Genomic DNA, 18,369 nt, shown 5'->3' on the forward strand with positions numbered 1-18,369 from the left:
AATACTTAAAGGGCTCAGCTAAAAAAAAAAAAAGAAAAAAAAAAAAAGACTCTCACTCCCACACTTAACTCGTTCCTTTGCAGCTCAAAATTCACATAAACTTGAGCTGTTAGAGAGGCCAGTGTACTCTCCGACATCATCAGTAGTTATTTTGTTCACATGCAAATGAAGGATTACATTCTGTATGTGTCTGCCCCTTATGTGCAAGCAGGGGCTGGAACATAACTTCACAAAGAAACAGAAAATCTACATTAAAAATTGAAAGAAAGGAGGAGGAACATGCAATGCTATTTTGTCAGCAAGACGTGTTTTTATAGTTTTTTTTCTTGAAGGGGGGATTTTTTTTCTTTTCTTAACAAAAGCAAGAGAAAATGTATATAAAAAAATAAGATTAGATCATCTGCATGGAATAATGTCATGAATCAAACTGAAAAGTCCAAAAAGTGGATGAGATAGATGCGCATATACAAACCTGGGTTCTTAAATTGATCCGGGCTGTGTAGGTGCTGGAGGGGGGAGTTGCAGGCGGAGGTGGCATGCTCACTGTGCAGCATCTGAGCCGCTTGGGGCCCCAGGGAGCCATAGTCAGCAAAGGAGCAGGGCCCCCCCCTCTGGTCACTGGGCGCAGAGTAAAACCCATAATCGGGGAGGCCTGGGAGATACAGTATAGGGTGGGGAGGGGGAGGGGAGGGGACTCCATCATTGTGGAAAACAACTTTTTTCATTGTCAAAGTCAATGTCCAGATTGTTAAGCATAGCTTGCTGGTGTGTTACACCATTTCTTTTAAAAAAAAAAATACATCCTTGAGTTTTGTCTGCTTTAATTGCCCCCCCCTGCCCTCCCTCCCCAGCAGCTCCTACCATGTGGCCAGGCCCCCTTGGCATATGGTCCGTGTTTGATACGCTCAGCTGTATCATATACATTAGCTGTACAAATATGGATACATACTATCTCTCCCTGAAAGGATACAATTACTGTGAGACCCCCTCAGTTATGCTGTGGTTACATGGAATCAGGCAGATGGTAGACGGCAAACTGGAAATGATTTTAGTGGACAAGGGCCGACAGAGAATACCGGCAACAGTAATGCTAGACGGCATTGCTGTTTTAAGTTAAAATATTTTAACCTTTTGCTGAATTTACAACCAGATGTTACGTGGCTCCTTCACACAAAGAGAAAGCATGGGCAATTGCAGGACATTACAAGAATAATTTAATAAAATAGTGAATACAAAATAATTTGTTAACAATTCGACACCCCGCCATCACAACATATTGTCATGCGTGTTTTGTTTTACTGTCCTGCCATTTCGTTGGACAGTGCCGTCTATCATCTGCCTGATTCCATGTGAACCCAGCATTACTCTAACACCTTGACTAGATTCAAATGGACCAATAACAATAAATACAAAATAAACAGTAAGGCCACAGCTTTGATATTCTGGATTTTGCACAATTGACCTGTGCCCTCCATATTTTCTTCCAATCATTAAGGAGTGAGATAAAACTGAAGACTCATTAAAACACAGGTCAATACATTTCTCATTTCAAACTCTTCGTCGACACACCTGAAGGAAGCTTTTGTCATTTAAATGAAAAGAAACATTGTGTGCACCAATCAATAATTAATTTAAAGCTTTTTTTTAACCAGTAGCAACAGATGATAAGGTTTTTTATGTGAATGAGATACAGACATTCATGTTTATTGATGATAGGCATTCTGAAGTGCACTAAGTACTCTAAGCACGTCTCAGATTGGCCTCTTCCAATGATTCTCTCTTTGACACAGATGGTGGATTATCAACAGTTTAGAAAATGTCTTTCAGCAATAAGTCGTGCTGGCATTTATTGCTTGTCCTCTTAATCTGAGACAAGCTGCTCATATAAAGAGTGCAATTAAAAGAAACTGCTCCTTCTCACACCTCTTTGATAACAGAGTTAATCTACTCAGGAGGGACTGAGATTGGTGACACCGGCTTTTCCATGCTGGGTTTCCCCTGCTGTGTGTTTGTTTTTTTATTTGGGTCCTGGAGCGAATAGCCATTCAAAGCCACTTCACCTCTACCCATTCAGAGTGAGACAGTCCACTTCTGCCAAATGGAATGTAAGCACCAGCCATGTTTCTCTCCGCCAATGCTTTTTAGCACTCTGATCTCACCACTTGTGGGCTGTCTGCCCACTCATCAAATTATAGGCTCCAAATACGGCAGGCTTCCCACGTACGTCACATAATGTCTGACACATTGAACAAAGCTCAAGAACCAATCATTCCATTTACTTCACTTAGACAAATGTCACAGAACATTGATTGGCCTTGCTAATGAGGAAAACTGGATCAATGGAATAATTATAACAGGGAAAAAACATTTGACAATAGCCCAAAACGTGTTATTGAGAATTCATAAAGAAGCTATTCCAAATATGTCACCAGTTTGGAACAGTGCAGAGACTGAAACCAAACAGGCATTACTTTCCATTTTATAATACTTTCACTATGCTTCATTAATAAATATACAGTATATTATAAATATACGTAAACATCAGCTTAGTAAAAGTGAAGCTGCAGGTGGATATAAGTGACCTTTTCACACATGAAAAGAGAGGATGTGGTGACAGATAATCCTAATAATGATAACAATGGTTGTTATATTTTCATTATCATTGCTATTTAGTAAGCAAGTTAACCACATTAAGCTGGGCAGACACTGTGTTGTCTTTAATCCTGTATCTTATGTTAACACATTACAGGTTTTAATCGGCCTTTCTGCTCAGCCAGATCTGAGATTTTTATACTCGCACTGTACGGATCAATTGACTGGTCACAAGGTGGGCGCCTACACCGAATGTAAACACAGAACCATCGATGTTCACTGACAGTTTCAATAAAGTTTAATTATTGATGACTTTGCCCTTAACAATGTTTGCAAAAAGAGAGAAAGGCAACATTACTCTGTTCTATTCTTTTGTAAATGAAAGCACAAGACAAAACAAGAGCTGCAGATGTCTGAAGGATGCAGACATAAATGGTCAGTTCTGCAGCAAAGTTTAGTTTTATTTCACAACAGACTACAGTTTTGGCCACAACATGCAAACTACTACTCCATTAATATCAGATCAAGCTAAGTCCAGTTTGTAAGAGATCTTTTGACAGCAGCGATATGGAGATTTAGGCCGTAGAGCTGCTCACACTGCAAGGACAGCTGACAACAGATCTTGCAAAAATTCCGCCTGATTCAAAAATTAGTCAGGAGCGACCAGTTCTGGGGTAGAATTGGACTGAATCGGAACGAATCGAGACAGTGTATGTCCAGCTTTGCAAAAAGTCCAAATCTCATAAAGGATCATTTAAACCAATATCAAATTCCCAAGGACAATCAACACCATGCTAATGTCGTTTACTCTTCAAATCTATCGACAACCACATAGTCTCACATAGACAGACCTTTTTCCATGGCAACGTACAGCCCTAGATTATGGTATGGGAGCACACATAATCATTCTGGTGAAGGGGGTCTAACGCCCTGGGATGTTTGTATTTCTCAAAATGAATCACAATCATCTTGGGCGACGCCAAGTCCAGGATGCAGTAATGGTGCCCTTACAGAAGGCTAGAATGCAGGAAGCTAGCTAAGACAGCCAGGCCAATGGTAGGCCTTTACCAACAGTTACATCCAGTGAGTCAGTCTAACTACCACATATCAGTGCACAGGCTGTTCTCATCCACTGTTCGTACATACATCTAAAATAGTAATGCACTATAATTCAGATATAACTCACATAATCATGAGCCAGGAGGCTGTGATCATGTGACTATGCACTAGGGTTGGGTAATTAATTATAATTTATTTTTTTTATAATTTTATATACTTTATTAAAGTATTAAAGTGAAAACTTTATTCAAGTTTTCACTCCGTTGTCATTAACACACATGAAAACTTTATTCAAGTTTTCACTCCGTTGTCATTAACACACAGATCCGAAATACACACACATGCACAAACAGGACCTATACATGCACAAAGTGGAGAGATGTCAGAGTGAGGGGGTTGCCTTGGTCAGGCGCCCCAAGCAGTTAGGGGGTTGAGTGCCTTGCTCAAGGGCACCCCGGCAGTGCCCAGGAGGTGAACTGGCACCTCTCCAGCCACCAGGCCATGCTCCGCATTTGGTCCGGAAGGGGGCCTGAACCGGCGACCCTCCGGTTCCCAACCCAAGTCCCTATGGACTGAGCCACTGCCGCCACTGTTCACATTTGAACTGATACTGCTACCAGTTCTGGTATGCTTTTGCCTCCTGTCTGAAGTTGAACCCAGTGGCACTGTGGGTTTTGAGGCACTTCAGCCTCTTGTTTAAACCCAGCATTCTTACTCAAATGTGCTCACAAGTACCGAACTCTGGCACCGATGTACTGTACGTGAACTGATGCTCAGTACCCAACCCTTCTATGCACTGAAGGCTGTCCTTCCTCATATGAGAGCAAAGGAAGTCAGGTGGTAGTATAAAGAGCAAACAAAGTGCGTAGGGAGCCAATGGGGCTGGACGGACGGATCAAACAAACACTGGACTTTGACCAAAGAGACAATGGTCCATGTCCTGTGTGAAACCAAAAGTCAACACTGAGTTATTTAAAGTCACTTACAAAAGTAATATCTCGTCACATCACATCCTGTTGCATCACAGTACATGTGATGACCCCCAACCACAATTCTTTTCCTAAACCCAATATGACCAGCAGGGGTGCTAATTTTGTAAGACATCATACAAAGCGCTGTATGAAGATACGCTGCAGTGTGCAGTGCTAGGTGTTAGTGAGTGGTGACGTATAATAAAAATATGAACTGCATACTTTGTAGTATTTCTTCTGCTGAGGTGAACTCAAGAGACCTTCCTACATAACATTTGCCAGGTAATGAAATCTGAGACTTTTTCCAGACACTGCATGCCGTAGCATTGTCTGCAGGTGCGGCAGGCTCAGGTAAGAAACTGGCTTTGTCTGCCGGACAGAGGCAGCTGGACGAGAGTACTACTCAGACACTCATGCACAAACATGCGGGCACACATTCTCAAAGCCATATATTTTCATCAGTGGCTATCTGATCTGTTATGCAGGATGAGACTGGGCAGAGTGTGCCCACAGCTGCATTAGTATCACCGATCATATCACTGTGCCTCAGACCTTCCCACTATTAATATTCACACAATCTATCCAGAACAATGGGCCTTTCTTGGACTCCTTTTTTTTCCACTGGCCACTAATTGGATGTAATTACTCATCTACAAAACAAATGAGCGTGCTGAGGTTGCCTTGGAGACTAGATCAGGGGACCCAGCAGTGCGAATCGTTCGCAGGGCTTCATTTATACTGGTAATTATCTCCCCTACCCCCACCCTCTTTCCCTTCTGCCCTCAGTGACCAAAGCTGGCTGCGAGGCGACGGAGAGGGGAGTGTCTTGCAGTCATCTGTTACTGACATCATCGGGGTGGCTCTCTTTAAGTGGATAAATGCCCTGCTCTCGTTCCCACTTTGCCAGGTGACTGCCTTTAAGGAGGAATCACAAACCTTGAAAGTACTGCTGCTCTTTTTCTCGCGAGTTGGAAAATAAAACTAATCACGCTGATGATAAAATATAGCGTCACGCTCCCGGGCCTGTTGGGACTTCAGAATGTGAAAAATATTTTCATAAGTTCGCCAGTGTTCTGCACCAAGTTATCCTCATTTGAAATCCCGGAGAAACTCAACATATTAACTAACACATACACACTTTTAAAGGCCCAATCCGTGATCCAAATGTTAACTTAACAGCAGCCTCACCGGTATAATTAAAAACTCTGCTGGAACTTGCTATTACCCGAAAGTTGATTAACAGGTCTCATAGTACAGGGACTTACACAAAACAACAACAAAGTCTGTATTTGTAATATTTTGATGCTGTTAAAAGTTTGCTGAAAGCTGTTAAAAATGTATTTATCAGCTATATGTTGACTTTGAATATTTATAAATATACTTGTTATTCCCACCGTCCACAAACAGGGAATACTGGGAATTAGGGAATATAAAAATCTATTAACATAAGTTATTTTCATTTCTGCAAGGAATAATTTTTCATGCAGTCGCTCCTCCCTTTCCCCCGCGGCACCACTGAGATTCCTTGGTGGCCATCAAACCACATCACTCTACAGAAGATGTCAATAAACTTGACATGCTGCTTCTCAAATTAGCTTTGAATTTTGGAGCTACCATAATTAGCTTTTCCATTTTCACCAATGTCATTTAAAAATAGCGTGAAAGAAACTAACAGCTCTTTTGCTGTCTAGCCTTGCTTTCACTTTCCATTTGAAATAATCTTTTCTGAATGAATGGCTGAGTAATTAACAGCACTAGACACCCTTTTCAGAGAGCACAGACATTTCATAAATAATACATATTTAATGTCTTGTCATTTTGTGTTCAGAGAAGCTTGGCTAATTAATTTTAACAGATGATTTCTTCTTGCATTTACTCACCCATACTCAGGCCTCTGTTGTTTTTTTTAACTTTTCATTTTATGCCTGCTTTTCCCTTTTCTTGCTCTTCTTTCCAGTAATGGACAAACTCAACAGAGCTACTGATTTATATTTACCTTCAACTACGGGTGGGGAACGACTGTGGAAAGTTACACAGGAAGAGGAAATGTGAGCACTGGATTGTGGGTATAACAGTGTGCAACAGTTTAGTAAATCAGTGCACACTTATTTGCAAATGATTTCATTGCAGATTTCAACCTGTGTGGGCTCTGGCCTAGTTGGGACTGAAAAAGGGCACTCAGTTATCGACAGTCGGCACAGATTATCCTATCGTGAGCAGGCTCAGAGCTGACAGGCATGGCCTTTTGGCTGAACACATTTTTTCCAAACATGTCTGGTCAGGCTTATGTGGTCTAAATCTAAGACTTACTATGTCTGAAATCTGAGAGTGATAATGGCTAACTCTAATAGAAAGAGTGTAGGTTTTTTTTTTTTCAAAATTGGGGGGGGGAGGGGTGTAGGAGGTCCTCCATCAGAGAATTCTGAGCATCAAACACTTAATTTCCTGCATTCTGTTGAATTTTTCAGGCACCCAATCCTGCCTTTTCTGGATTAATTTATGGTGTAACTGTCTTAAATTTCTTACAAAATTTCATTTGGTGGCATTAATCTCATAAAGCTGTATAAAATGCTGTCATGCATTACTCAAAAAAATGTATGCAATTTTCCTCTGCATGTTACAAAAATAAAAACAAAAGTTTTAATGTTTGCAAAAATGTCCCTTCAAAATAAATGTGCAAATGAAAGAGATATTCCTGTCCTGATTAGGACGGATACAGCACATACTGTATTTCATTACTGCATCTACACGACTACAAAATGCTCGACTCCCTCCAGTAAGTTTTCTTTGGAGAGTGTGTTACGTGTGCAGCCCCTGGAGGGCAGAGTGGTGATGTCCCTAAAGGCCTGTGCCTGTAACCTCGGAGCATCTGCTACCCACAGCTGTGAGAGCCACTGCTTCGTGGCGGAGGCGCAAAGGGACACTTTGCCCTCCCCGATGTGTCACATCTTTCCCTGGGCCTCAGACAAAAACCCAAGCAGGATGGGCTTGGCATGCCTGCTCATGTTATTTTGCACCAAATACATGTAAAGCGCCTCTGGCCTCGGAGCTGAGCTCGACAGATTAGCATCTGGGACAAATGGACCTGAGCTCACCAAGAGCCAGATTGATTAAGACCAGTGCACACAGCCAATCCCGGTCTCCTCTCAGGCACTGCTGAAGATCACAGAGCTTGTTGGGAGGAAATTGATAGTGATCTTAATTTGGAAATGTCTGTCACATGAGTTTCCTTCTTTTCGTTGGCAAAGAAAAAAGAGGTGGGAGAAGAAGTGAGATGAGCAAAAGAGAGAAAGGAACAAAGCAGAGCAACTAACTCGAGAGGAATGGACTTTTAAAAATGTGAACACCATCCTGAGTCCCAATAAAACTGGCAGACACCTCTGCAATCTAATTTCTGCCCACAGCCACCTCTATTTCAGTTTTGAACACCTGAGTCAAGTCAGACATACTGTACATAGCAAGTACCCAGACCTCTAAAAGCAGCTGAATGGGGCTTTGTGTACACTGCAGGTAGAGCCGAGATCTGAGACTGACATTTGAGCTTTGCAGAAAGCTCAGAGGGACTCAGGAAAACACTCAACCAGAGTAGACTGGGACCTGTGAAGTTCCCTGGACTGTCAGAACCATCTGCATCACTTGCATTTTTCTCTGTTTTTATCTGACAATCCTATAGCACAGGAGATTTCAAATACGTCTAATTTAAAATGAAGAGAACCGAATGATAACTAGCCTTCTTTTAAACAATGAATAAAGAAAGTGCTGTTGTTGTTGATGTAAATGTATAATATTAGAGTTATGTTCATGTATCAACTACCTGACACTCATTTAAAACGGCAACAGAGGCACATTTATGCAGGTTCATCCTTCATATCAACAGCAGAGGTGGATTATACTTGTCCAAAATGCAGCCCAGGTGCTGGCGCATGCATTAGTCATCTCCAAATTAGCAATTTCCTCCTCGCTGCTTTACTATGCAGATGTTCAGCCTCTCCAACTGATATAAAGCGACTGCCCTTTGCATCCATCAGTGGCACCCCCTGGTAGTTCAAATCAGGTTCAAATCCGTGATACCAGCTCATAAAGCCATGTATGGGCCAGCAGCCCTCTACCTGCAGGCGATGGTAAACTCTGTGCAGTAGCCAGATCTCTCTGATCTGCTTCTCGCCTGGAGCCAGAGTCTCTCAAACGTCCTCACAAACACGCGTCAAGGGCTAGTCCTTGTTTTTTGCTCTTTAGTGGTGCAACATGCTCCTGGTGGTAGAGATCAGGGCAGCAAAATACCTCGCCATCTTCAAATACAGACTGAAAACACACCGCTTCAAAAAGTAGCTGGACTGACACCACCTCAGATTCAGCTTTTACTAAATAAAACATATTGCCTGGCCTGTTACAACCACAGCTCAGCGTTTCAACTGTGATAGCTGGTACGTTTTCTGGTGTTAAAATGGAAAACTCAAAACTTACATTGTATTTTACGGGAATTAAACTACTGTATTTGTTGGTAAGAAAAGTATGACAAGCTCTTGTTAGTATCAAAATATTAATCTACAAGAGAACTTCTGTAATTGACCACAAGAGAAGTGGAAATTTGCTAAAATTAACCAATAAGATGTTTTCTGGTACCTTAAAGAAAATTTAAACACAAATGTATGATATATAGCATCTTTGCAAAGTTTGAAAGATGTTGCAGAGTCCACATCTTCAGTAACTTTTCTTGTTATGGTACACAACTACAGCTGCGTCTGGGGTATAGTTTGCTGCAAGTGGCAGGCCACAGTGAGAAGTCCAAAATACACCTTGTCATCAGCAGTGGTCTGTCATAGAGAGGGAAGTCAGCATGCTGTCATTTTGTCTGTTGAGCTTTGGGAGTAGGGTGAAAGTGCCCTCTGTCAGGGACGGAAAATGTCTCACAACACTCTCTGTGTGTATCACTGACAAACAAGCCTCACAGCCCGGCAGAGGCAATATCTGCACTAAAAAGGCTTCTTGTACAGAAAATGTATCTGTATAATAATTATGGTATAAACACAGTTTTACTTGGGATTTAGTAAGGGATGTTTAACAAGGTTTATATATATATATATATATATATATATATATATATATATATATATATTTAACTCCTGAATGCCACTTTAAGGGACACCCCACCACCCATGCATCCCACCTGCTGGGTCAAAGCAGACACAGTATATAATATGTGGTGCTCTATGGGAACTGTAGGTGGAGTCAAAGCACAAAGAATCCACACTTACATCACACATAAGGCTTTTTTTTAACAACAAAAACCCTCGTCTGCACAAAATTAGAAAATTTAGTATAAAAATAAAAAATAAACCACTAGGATTGCAATTCCTGGGCTGATTTTGGGCTGAGGGTGCTGCAAATTAAATCGTAAGATAGGACGGAGATGCAGCAACATCCCCAGACGATACACAGGGAGGAAGGTCAAGCTTAAACAATCTGTGCCCTCTGTTCTGTCTGTGTCTGCATAGAGAGACAAGAGCGCTGATTGTATTAATCCATGTAGTAGTATGGTATTAGCATCATCACAAACACTTAACAAATCATCAATAAATCATTTCTCACTCTGTCAAAAAGTCACAAACCACAGAATGAAGGATTGCACTTATTATATCATCAAGATGCGCTAGGGAAGCTCTTCTCTAAAGAACAGAACAGTTAATAAATAGTGACGATATGCACAGACACAGCTGATTTAGGTAACAAACTACAGATATTTTAATCACATTCATATTCCACATTTTCTTGCTGTTATTTTGATAATCGTCCTGATTTGCAGACAGGTTCTGCCATACACTGAGGGAGCAGGGAGATTTCACTGAGCGATGTTTTGCTGTTGACTGTTTAAGCACTCTAAAACAGGCCCATGATGTCACTGTTACCACTCTCACCCTCCCCCCTCCCCTTACCCCCTGTTCATAGTCATTTACTTGTCTCCCTTCCATTTGCAGCTGTCAGAATTAAACTGTACATAATGGTTGCCATCACGTCTCTTGCTTCCTGGCTGCTGCTAACCCCAAATCAACATTCCTGCTTCTTAGTGATGTTCATTGCAATTGTTGGGCAAATTGTTTGTTTTGAAAATGCAAAAATCAAATAGCCCCAATGTGAAAGAAAGAGCACCTGATTGGCTTCCAGTGTTTCCTCTGCTGATTTGAATTTAGTGCAAATGAGGACAGGTGGGGGAATGTGTCTGTATGTGTGTGCACGTGTAGGTATATGCATTCACCGCAGCCGCTTGTATGTAGCTGCCTGTGTTACTTCAGGTATCACAGCACATGATATTAACAACTGTCTACTAGCTTTCTATCTACTGCACACACCAGACAACATCTAAGTTACAATTAAAACAGATTTTTACCAACAAGCTTCTAATAGTATGTCTGATTAGGGAAGACACTCTCCCCTAAAGCCTGGAGGCTGTGTGTTCAGCCAGGGGAGCTATTATTGACAGCTATTGAATGATCTACAGTTGTAAGGGTGGAAAAAGCAGGATGTCTAAATTGAAACCAACAAGACAATCAATGCCTGTGTTTAAGACAGAAAGACGCTTGCATCTTGTTTTTGGAACAAATCTCTTGGGAGATATTCGTCTGTATGTGAATAAGGTGTTTGCTGTAATTATGCTGTAACAGCCCAGTCACCAGAGGAAAATGTTGGCACCGTATTTTTCTGCAAACTACTAACACTTCCATTTGTACATTTCATATGTATCGTATCAACGCTTCTGAAGTGGCTGTGGAGGGGATGGTGGATGGTGTGACATGAAGGTGAGACGCCTGCCAAGCTGCCGACCACTGTTCGAGACCAACAATCAACAAAACCGGTTGTGATCTAGCGAGTCATGGCTGTGTTTCCTGCTTCATTTCAGGGAAAAACGGTTGCTTTTTAACTAAGACATCGCTGCATTTCCTGTCGAGATAGTGCCCCCCAAACTGGGTATTTTAAGCCAAAACCAAAACCAAGTGCTTGTTGTGCCTAAAGCTACTCACACATAAACCTCAGCACTGTAGAAACAAGTTTCAACAAATCTGCTAGGTAATAACATGCAAATGTAACATATCCGTGGTTTGCAGATATGCACAATGCCAACATCTTTTCTGGCCATTGGGTTATGCTTTAATGGAGCGGTTGTTTTGGAAGTAAATGTCTGAGGCACTGACTGAGCAACCACATGGCAAACGATCATTGGTAAAGTCACCAAGGTTCAAGGCGCTTTGACTCTGAAATGGTCAGGTCGTACCAGATAGATAGAAAGGTACATGAAAAAGTAAAGAAGAGAGAGAGAAAGGAAGAAAAACATGACTGACTGTATTGTCAGGTGGTTGACTTCTACTGGCTACTCACTACTTGCTCGCCTTCTACTCACTTACTGCTATTTTAAGGGACAATCCATCTTTGTACTTAATCCCTGAGATACTTGAGTTTTCACGGTAACTAGGTAACATACCATAGAATATATTTCTCTTGTCAAATGTTTAGACAGAGTGTAAATGTATTGCCTAGTTTTCAAACATTTTTGAAAAATTATTTACAGAAACCGCTGTGACCTACTTTTAGATTGTATCTCACTCATAAACTAAATGGCATAATATGTGTGACCATATCTTTTTAATGACTGATTGATAAAAGAGGTGAAGGGCGTTTGTGTTCAAGGTAAAGGAAACTGTCTATGGACCGTGTGAGGAGGAGATGTCTCTTGCCTACCACAGCTTCATTCTGAACTATCGCTGCCAGCCAGAGCACCGTGTTGGACTGTTGCAGCGTTCAGCCTGAAATCTACTCGCAGCTTTTAGTTCATCAGTCTGTCTGTGTTCTCCCTCTTTCCCTTGCTCATGCTCCAAGTGGACCTGTGGATATGAACTATGTTGCATGTGTGTTTTATTTTGAATTATCAGGTGAAGCGGGCATTACTTGTAGACCATTAGCCTCCAAGTCACTGGAGTCAAGACTCAGGCCGGCATTGTTTGATTTTTGGTTAAAGTGCAATATATTTCATTTCAGTTGCAGTGAGTGTGTTTGTGTGTGTGGACCACAGGAATCGAAGGGTTATTTTGGGGGAAATTTTGTGAAAATTGAAAAAGGTTTGAGTTCTAAGAAAACACACTCAAGTGCTTTCGTTTCAAGTAGGGGTTTTTTCTTAGATATTTTCTCTTATTTTTGCAATACAGGTTACACACTGTAGAGTTGATTCAGTCCCTCTCTGACTTTAGTAGGAGTACTCTGTCTTATCATATTGGATGGTGCCTCTTTTGTTTGGTCTGCATCCTCCTGTATGTCAGAGTAACCAACAAGTGTCTTTCAACAACGACTTTGGAAAATGCAGAGCTGTTCTCTTTGCATCTACATTTATGTCACAGCTAAATGGGTACAGATCAAACTCCAAGGGGGAGCAGTGGGTTAGCATAGTGAGTAAATGGCCCCAATTCATCTGAAGTGTAAGTGTGAAAGTTCTGACAGGGTTAAATCATATATCATACAGTTTGTTGTTAACAAAATGATTACAAATAAAACTTTCTCTTCACTGACACTGTTGGAACATTTCAGCCTGTAGCTGATCAGACGATGCTTTACTCCAGAGAGACTAAAGGAATGAAGCATTATCTTAATTAAATCACCTAACATATCTTGAATTTATCAACAAATGTGCCAGAGTATAGTTATAATAACTGTGGTCTATTATTGTGTCTCATAAGGAACAGCAGACAGCAGCTGCTGAATGAGCAGCATCATCGCCTGGTCTTGATAATGTGACTGGTGCTTTCTGCATTCTGCTCTCTCCCCTGCCTGACATACAGCCTCAGTCTGAACTATCCATCCAAACTTTTCAGACTTCTGAAGTGTTTCAAAGACTCTTTGAGAGACTTGAAACAGTGAGGGTACAACCAACCTGCACGTACAGCAGCTTGGCTTACATTATGTTACATAATGGCTGTGAATCTTGTTTACTCAAATATGTATGTTCATTCTGAGTGTTGCAGTATGGGGGTGTAGTGTGGAGCTTCAAGTTTTGCTTTTAATGTTGTGGGGAATTTTTTTGAAGTTCATGGTTTAATGGACTGTGTTCATAAATGAGATGTTAAGCTGCACTTTAAAACAGTCTGTGTCTTTTTAGTGGTTTGTCATTTTGGAAACTGTGATTGCTGGAAACTTTCTTGAGACACTCAGTACATGTGTCAGTGTTGTGAACTGCGCATACAGATTAGTTAAGTATGTTCCAGAACGAGTGTTGTGTGGGAGCTGTGAAGGTTTTTAAATTCACTTTTTTTTCCAGCTAAATGGCTTAGAGGGTAGGTATTTTGGAAACTGATATTTAACACACTGCAGGGTCAAGCTGCAATTTTTGTGGAGGGAACTTTTTTTCCCACCAACATTTCCAGGAACTTTTATTACCAGGAATTTATTTACCTGGGTAAAATAATTCCTGGTAATCTGTGTGGTTTGAGTTTCCACTGCACCTCAAAGTTCCGGAAAATTTATTCAAATTAGCGTGATGACATAGATGATTTGGCGTGTGCCCTGTATTTGGCTCTGCCAGCGTGGCTGGTTACATGTCGGTGTGGGGAGAGGAGGGGCTGTGTGTCTGTGCCAGCAGCTAAGTTAAAAAAGTATTTTAAGTGTCAAGCTAAGTTAGTCTACATACAGACAGCTGTCATTTGAGCTTATTAGTAACAGTTCGCTATCAGCTGAACTAGCATGCTGTCCTTGTGTAAGACATAACGTTAGTGATGGTGGATGAGAGACTGTGGACGGAGCATACTGAATATCGCTGTCTACATGTTTACATGTTGACGCTTGCTGAACACATGTATTGATAAATTATCGGCTTCTTACTCTCTAAGGGTTAATGTCACTTACAGTAACGAGTGTAGAAGAATTCCGGGTAATCTGAAAAGTCCTACCCCCCTACTCGGTACTTTTTTCAGGAAAAGTTTGGGGTTGAAAGAAAGTTTTTTCCCCGGGTAATTTCAGTGGCAACGCGTCGAGGCTTTTCAAAAGCCCGGGTAAATGAGAAAAGTTCCTGCGGTGGAAAAGGGGCTATTGAAAGTGTCACTGTTTTACCTTTTTTTTTTTTTAAAGCTAGTTTACATGTTTAAGTTTAAATATACTCTGTTGCTGAGATACAGAAAGTTGGTGATACTAACACGAATTATTTAATGCACTTGATTATTACATATAAATGATGTTTGTTCTTCAATTTTATTTATTAAAATGTGAATTGTGTTAATATTAAAGGTATACTATGCAAGGTTTTTTCTAAAAAACAATGTATAGACTCATACAGGAGTAATCCCTCTCAATCATCACTTCTGACCCACAAGTATGTGATGGTATATTCATCTGCGGAGACTCTGCCCTCTGCCTGTATTTTATTATTTTCTTCTTATTACGCAGAGGTTGAAATGTTTCTGACACAGGTCAATATGTGCCAACACACATCCAAGAGGAAGCTACAAAATTCGTGGACACAAAACGCGACACCTAGGGGACAAACCTTGTTCCAAAAAAAGAGTGAAACCTGGGTTGGCTTTCACTTTCACTGGCAATATTGTTTACAAACAACTGTCAATTCCTGTATAGTATACCTTTAACTAATTATTTAGTGTAGATTTTATACAAAACACAAACAGAGTTGAAAATGTTTTATATAGTTGGTGCAACTCAATTTTCATGGCAATTCTTTTAAATTTTTGAATGAAATCAATCAATCAATCAATCAATCAATCTTAGTTTTTTCTACATAAGCTCTACAAATTTTTAGTGTTACAGTTACTGTATATCATTGAGTTTTCCCTGATAGTTCACTTAACTTGGAAAATATTGCCTCTGTTTTTGAGTCTGATCAGAGCAACTGTTTTTACAGTGTATGAAGCATGTATATATATATATATATATATATATATATATATATAGGGATCTTGGATATAATCTCTACTGTATGTGTGTACAGTGCTGTCAGTCTAAACTGGTTGGAGTGTGTGCAAGGGGGCTCAGGGGACTATGTCTATGGGGAGAAGCAGAGCAGGAGAAGTTGGAGAGAGCAGCAGCCACACAGAACATGGACAGAGCGTTTACCTGGCCCTGTGCTCTGTGGGTACGCCAAGTAGCCGCCTCTTCCACGGGCCCCCCTACCTGAGCCACGCGCTGCTGCTACTGCCGCTGCTGCCACCGGTCCGTACGCTGTCGCTGGGAAGCCTGCAGGCACACACACACATACATACACACACGCATCACTTCCTGCACATGGATGAGTACGTCCCAGAGCTACAGGAGAATGTTGATACCAGCACTGAGCTACAGGATAAAACTATAGCTGTCAGAGACGGGGGCTCATGTCAGGGAGACATCTATCAGCAGACTCTTACTGAACCCACTGTGATATTCAAAACCCTGCAGACCCACTGATCCATACACAGAAAGATAGCCATGAGCAACTCACCGGATATCACATTAGAATTTAAATAAACTATGTCCCCAGTGTACTTGTCATGATCATCATGAGGCAAATATCAAATTATAGCAGACTGCACAGAACAAAGACATTTGTGATTTTATGATTTAAAGGTCTAGTGTGTAGGATTTAGGGAGATATATTGGCAGAAATGCTTGTTTTCTTTAATGTATTATCAGCTGAAAATAAGAATCACTGTGTTTTTGTTCCCTAGACTGAGCCGTTTATATCTACATAGGGAGTGGGCTCTTGTTCACAGAGATGGTCATATTGCACCTCCATGTTTCTATACTAGCCCAGAATGGACAAACCAAACACTAGCTCTAGATAGGGCAATTTGCATGCTGGCAACTATAGTTAGCAGCCCCTCTGTGACAAGCAGAAAAACAAAGATTGTTGAATGTTAAACTGCTTTATTTGCCGTTTTTACTGGTTTACATCACCTGGTCCGTTGCGAATAACACAGATCCTGGTAAAAACCTAGCAAATGTCTGGATCTTAAGTTATCAGACAAAAAAGGTGAGCATACATTAGCAGATGCTTGGCTGGCAGCCTGTGTGCTACGTGCCAAACAGCGCAGGAGAAACACTGATTTATAACATGAAACTGCTTTGATCAGTTATTTTACTGGTTTGAATCACCAGGTGTGTTTCTTTTAAAGAGGAAGAGACTTCTGTAGGTAAAAACCTCCTGAACAATAAACACTGAAAGAATTCTAGGCGGGAGAAGTTTCAGCTGGGTGCAATTTGCAATCCTCACCTCTAGATGCCACTAAATCCCCCTAAATCTTACACACTGGGGCTTCAAAACGTCTTTAACAGTAACTTTAAAATATTCAAGTGATCGTATTGAATATTTACTAAGATGTAAATTAATATCCTATAAATTTTCCTTTGCAAATTTCTGTCTGATAGCAAACTGTTATTCATCTATAAAACTGTGAGTAAACTGACTTAAGCAATTCACTAAGTCCCTGATTATATTAGTGAAAGCATTTGGCTCTGGGGGGAGTTTATGTCACATGCTTTGGATGAAAGATTACAGCCACTTCTGAGCTGCATAGACATGGGCATAATAGCCCTACCTCTGGGGACCGTCCCTGCATTTTGTTCGGGAGTGCTCCCAATTACTGTGAGTTTTAGTGGAATCAGAATCATCGACTGTAATACAAGAGGCAAAGTATTCCCCCTTTTTCTTTGTTAGGCTCTTCAGGTAGAAGATATACAGTGGAAAAATATTCCCCACAATCAGATGGAGACATCTGTTGAATGATTTGTCATTCAGAAGAGACCTCAATTTGTTAGCTTATGTGAAGACTGAACAAGTCTCTTGTGCTTGTTTCTACTTATGTAAATATTTAGAGTACTCCAATGCTGAAATTTGAGAAGCTTTAAAAGCATAAATCTGTCCAAATTGTCAGTTTATGATACACTAATAACTGAAAGGCCTTAATACCATGCAAATATAAATCCACTTCTTTAGGCTCTGATTATTCCAACAAATATCAGCCTAATAATCAGTCTGTAATTAAGCCAACGCAGTATCTGTGAATTGTAATTACATTGTTGGCCTTAATGAACACAGTAGCTAGAGGTGGCTGACAGAGGCTAGTCCATGCCCAGGGCCCGGGCTCCTCTCTCAGCACAGGAATGGCATGTCATTAGTAGTGGTGATGAGATTCCTCACTCTGGGCTCAACACCGTCTATGCCTAATCAGCCTCCTAAAATTATCTCCACAGGAAATGCTTTCCTCACTAGCAAAAAAATGATCTCCAAATTCCCTCAATTGGAGTCTTTCTTGATTTCTCTTTTAGCTGAGTGTGTGTGCATGTGTGTGTTTCCTCCTATGTTTTGGCCATATTCTGGAGACTGTGGTTTAGACAAAATGGCACAGGACACCACAGAGGATTATTTTTTTTTGAATGCTGTGGAGGTGAGAGGAGCACCAGCGGGTGACCTATTTTCCGAGTCAGCCTTGTACTGCTATTCCACGAAGAGGGGGCTCACACAAAGGACTGATGAGAGGGAGGGAGGGGGAGGAGGTGACAGGGCAGGGTCAGATGAGCCGCAGCCGAAGAGAAAAACACATAGCTTTTCATCAGCCGGCTGAGAAGAAGGTAATTCACAACTCTGTCGACACAATATGACCACGAATGTGTGTGTTGGGTGTGAGGTGCCATCATGTTGCGACTGGCAGGCAGGTGAAGAAGAGAAAGAAATGGCACCCCCCCCCCCCCCCCCCCCCCCCCCCCCCCCCCCCCCCCCCCCCCG

At 41.2% G+C, this 18,369-nt stretch overlaps 1 protein-coding gene across 13 annotated transcripts in view; it reads right to left on the bottom strand.

Moving 5' to 3' along the window:
- msi2b (musashi RNA-binding protein 2b) overlaps window positions 1-18,369 on the bottom strand; it is a 299,715-nt gene that overhangs the window by 13,978 nt on the left and 267,368 nt on the right. For 5 of the 13 annotated variants that reach the window (XM_050034918.1, XM_050034887.1, XM_050034859.1 and 2 more), the window contains 2 exons: window positions 15,723-15,842; window positions 473-652 (listed from right to left, as the gene is read on the bottom strand). The exons of 1 other annotated variant lie outside the window; for it this stretch is intronic. In XM_050034918.1, the coding sequence (XP_049890875.1) occupies window positions 473-652; window positions 15,723-15,842 (300 nt within the window). The remainder of the gene's footprint in view (window positions 1-472; window positions 653-15,722; window positions 15,843-18,369) is intronic. 7 more of the 13 variants (XM_050034896.1, XM_050034904.1, XM_050034942.1 and 4 more) reach the window with 4 other exon arrangements.

The sequence above is a fragment of the Epinephelus moara genome, chromosome 3 (genome assembly GCF_006386435.1).
Source record: "Epinephelus moara isolate mb chromosome 3, YSFRI_EMoa_1.0, whole genome shotgun sequence".
NCBI classification, from domain to species: domain Eukaryota; kingdom Metazoa; phylum Chordata; class Actinopteri; order Perciformes; family Serranidae; genus Epinephelus; species Epinephelus moara.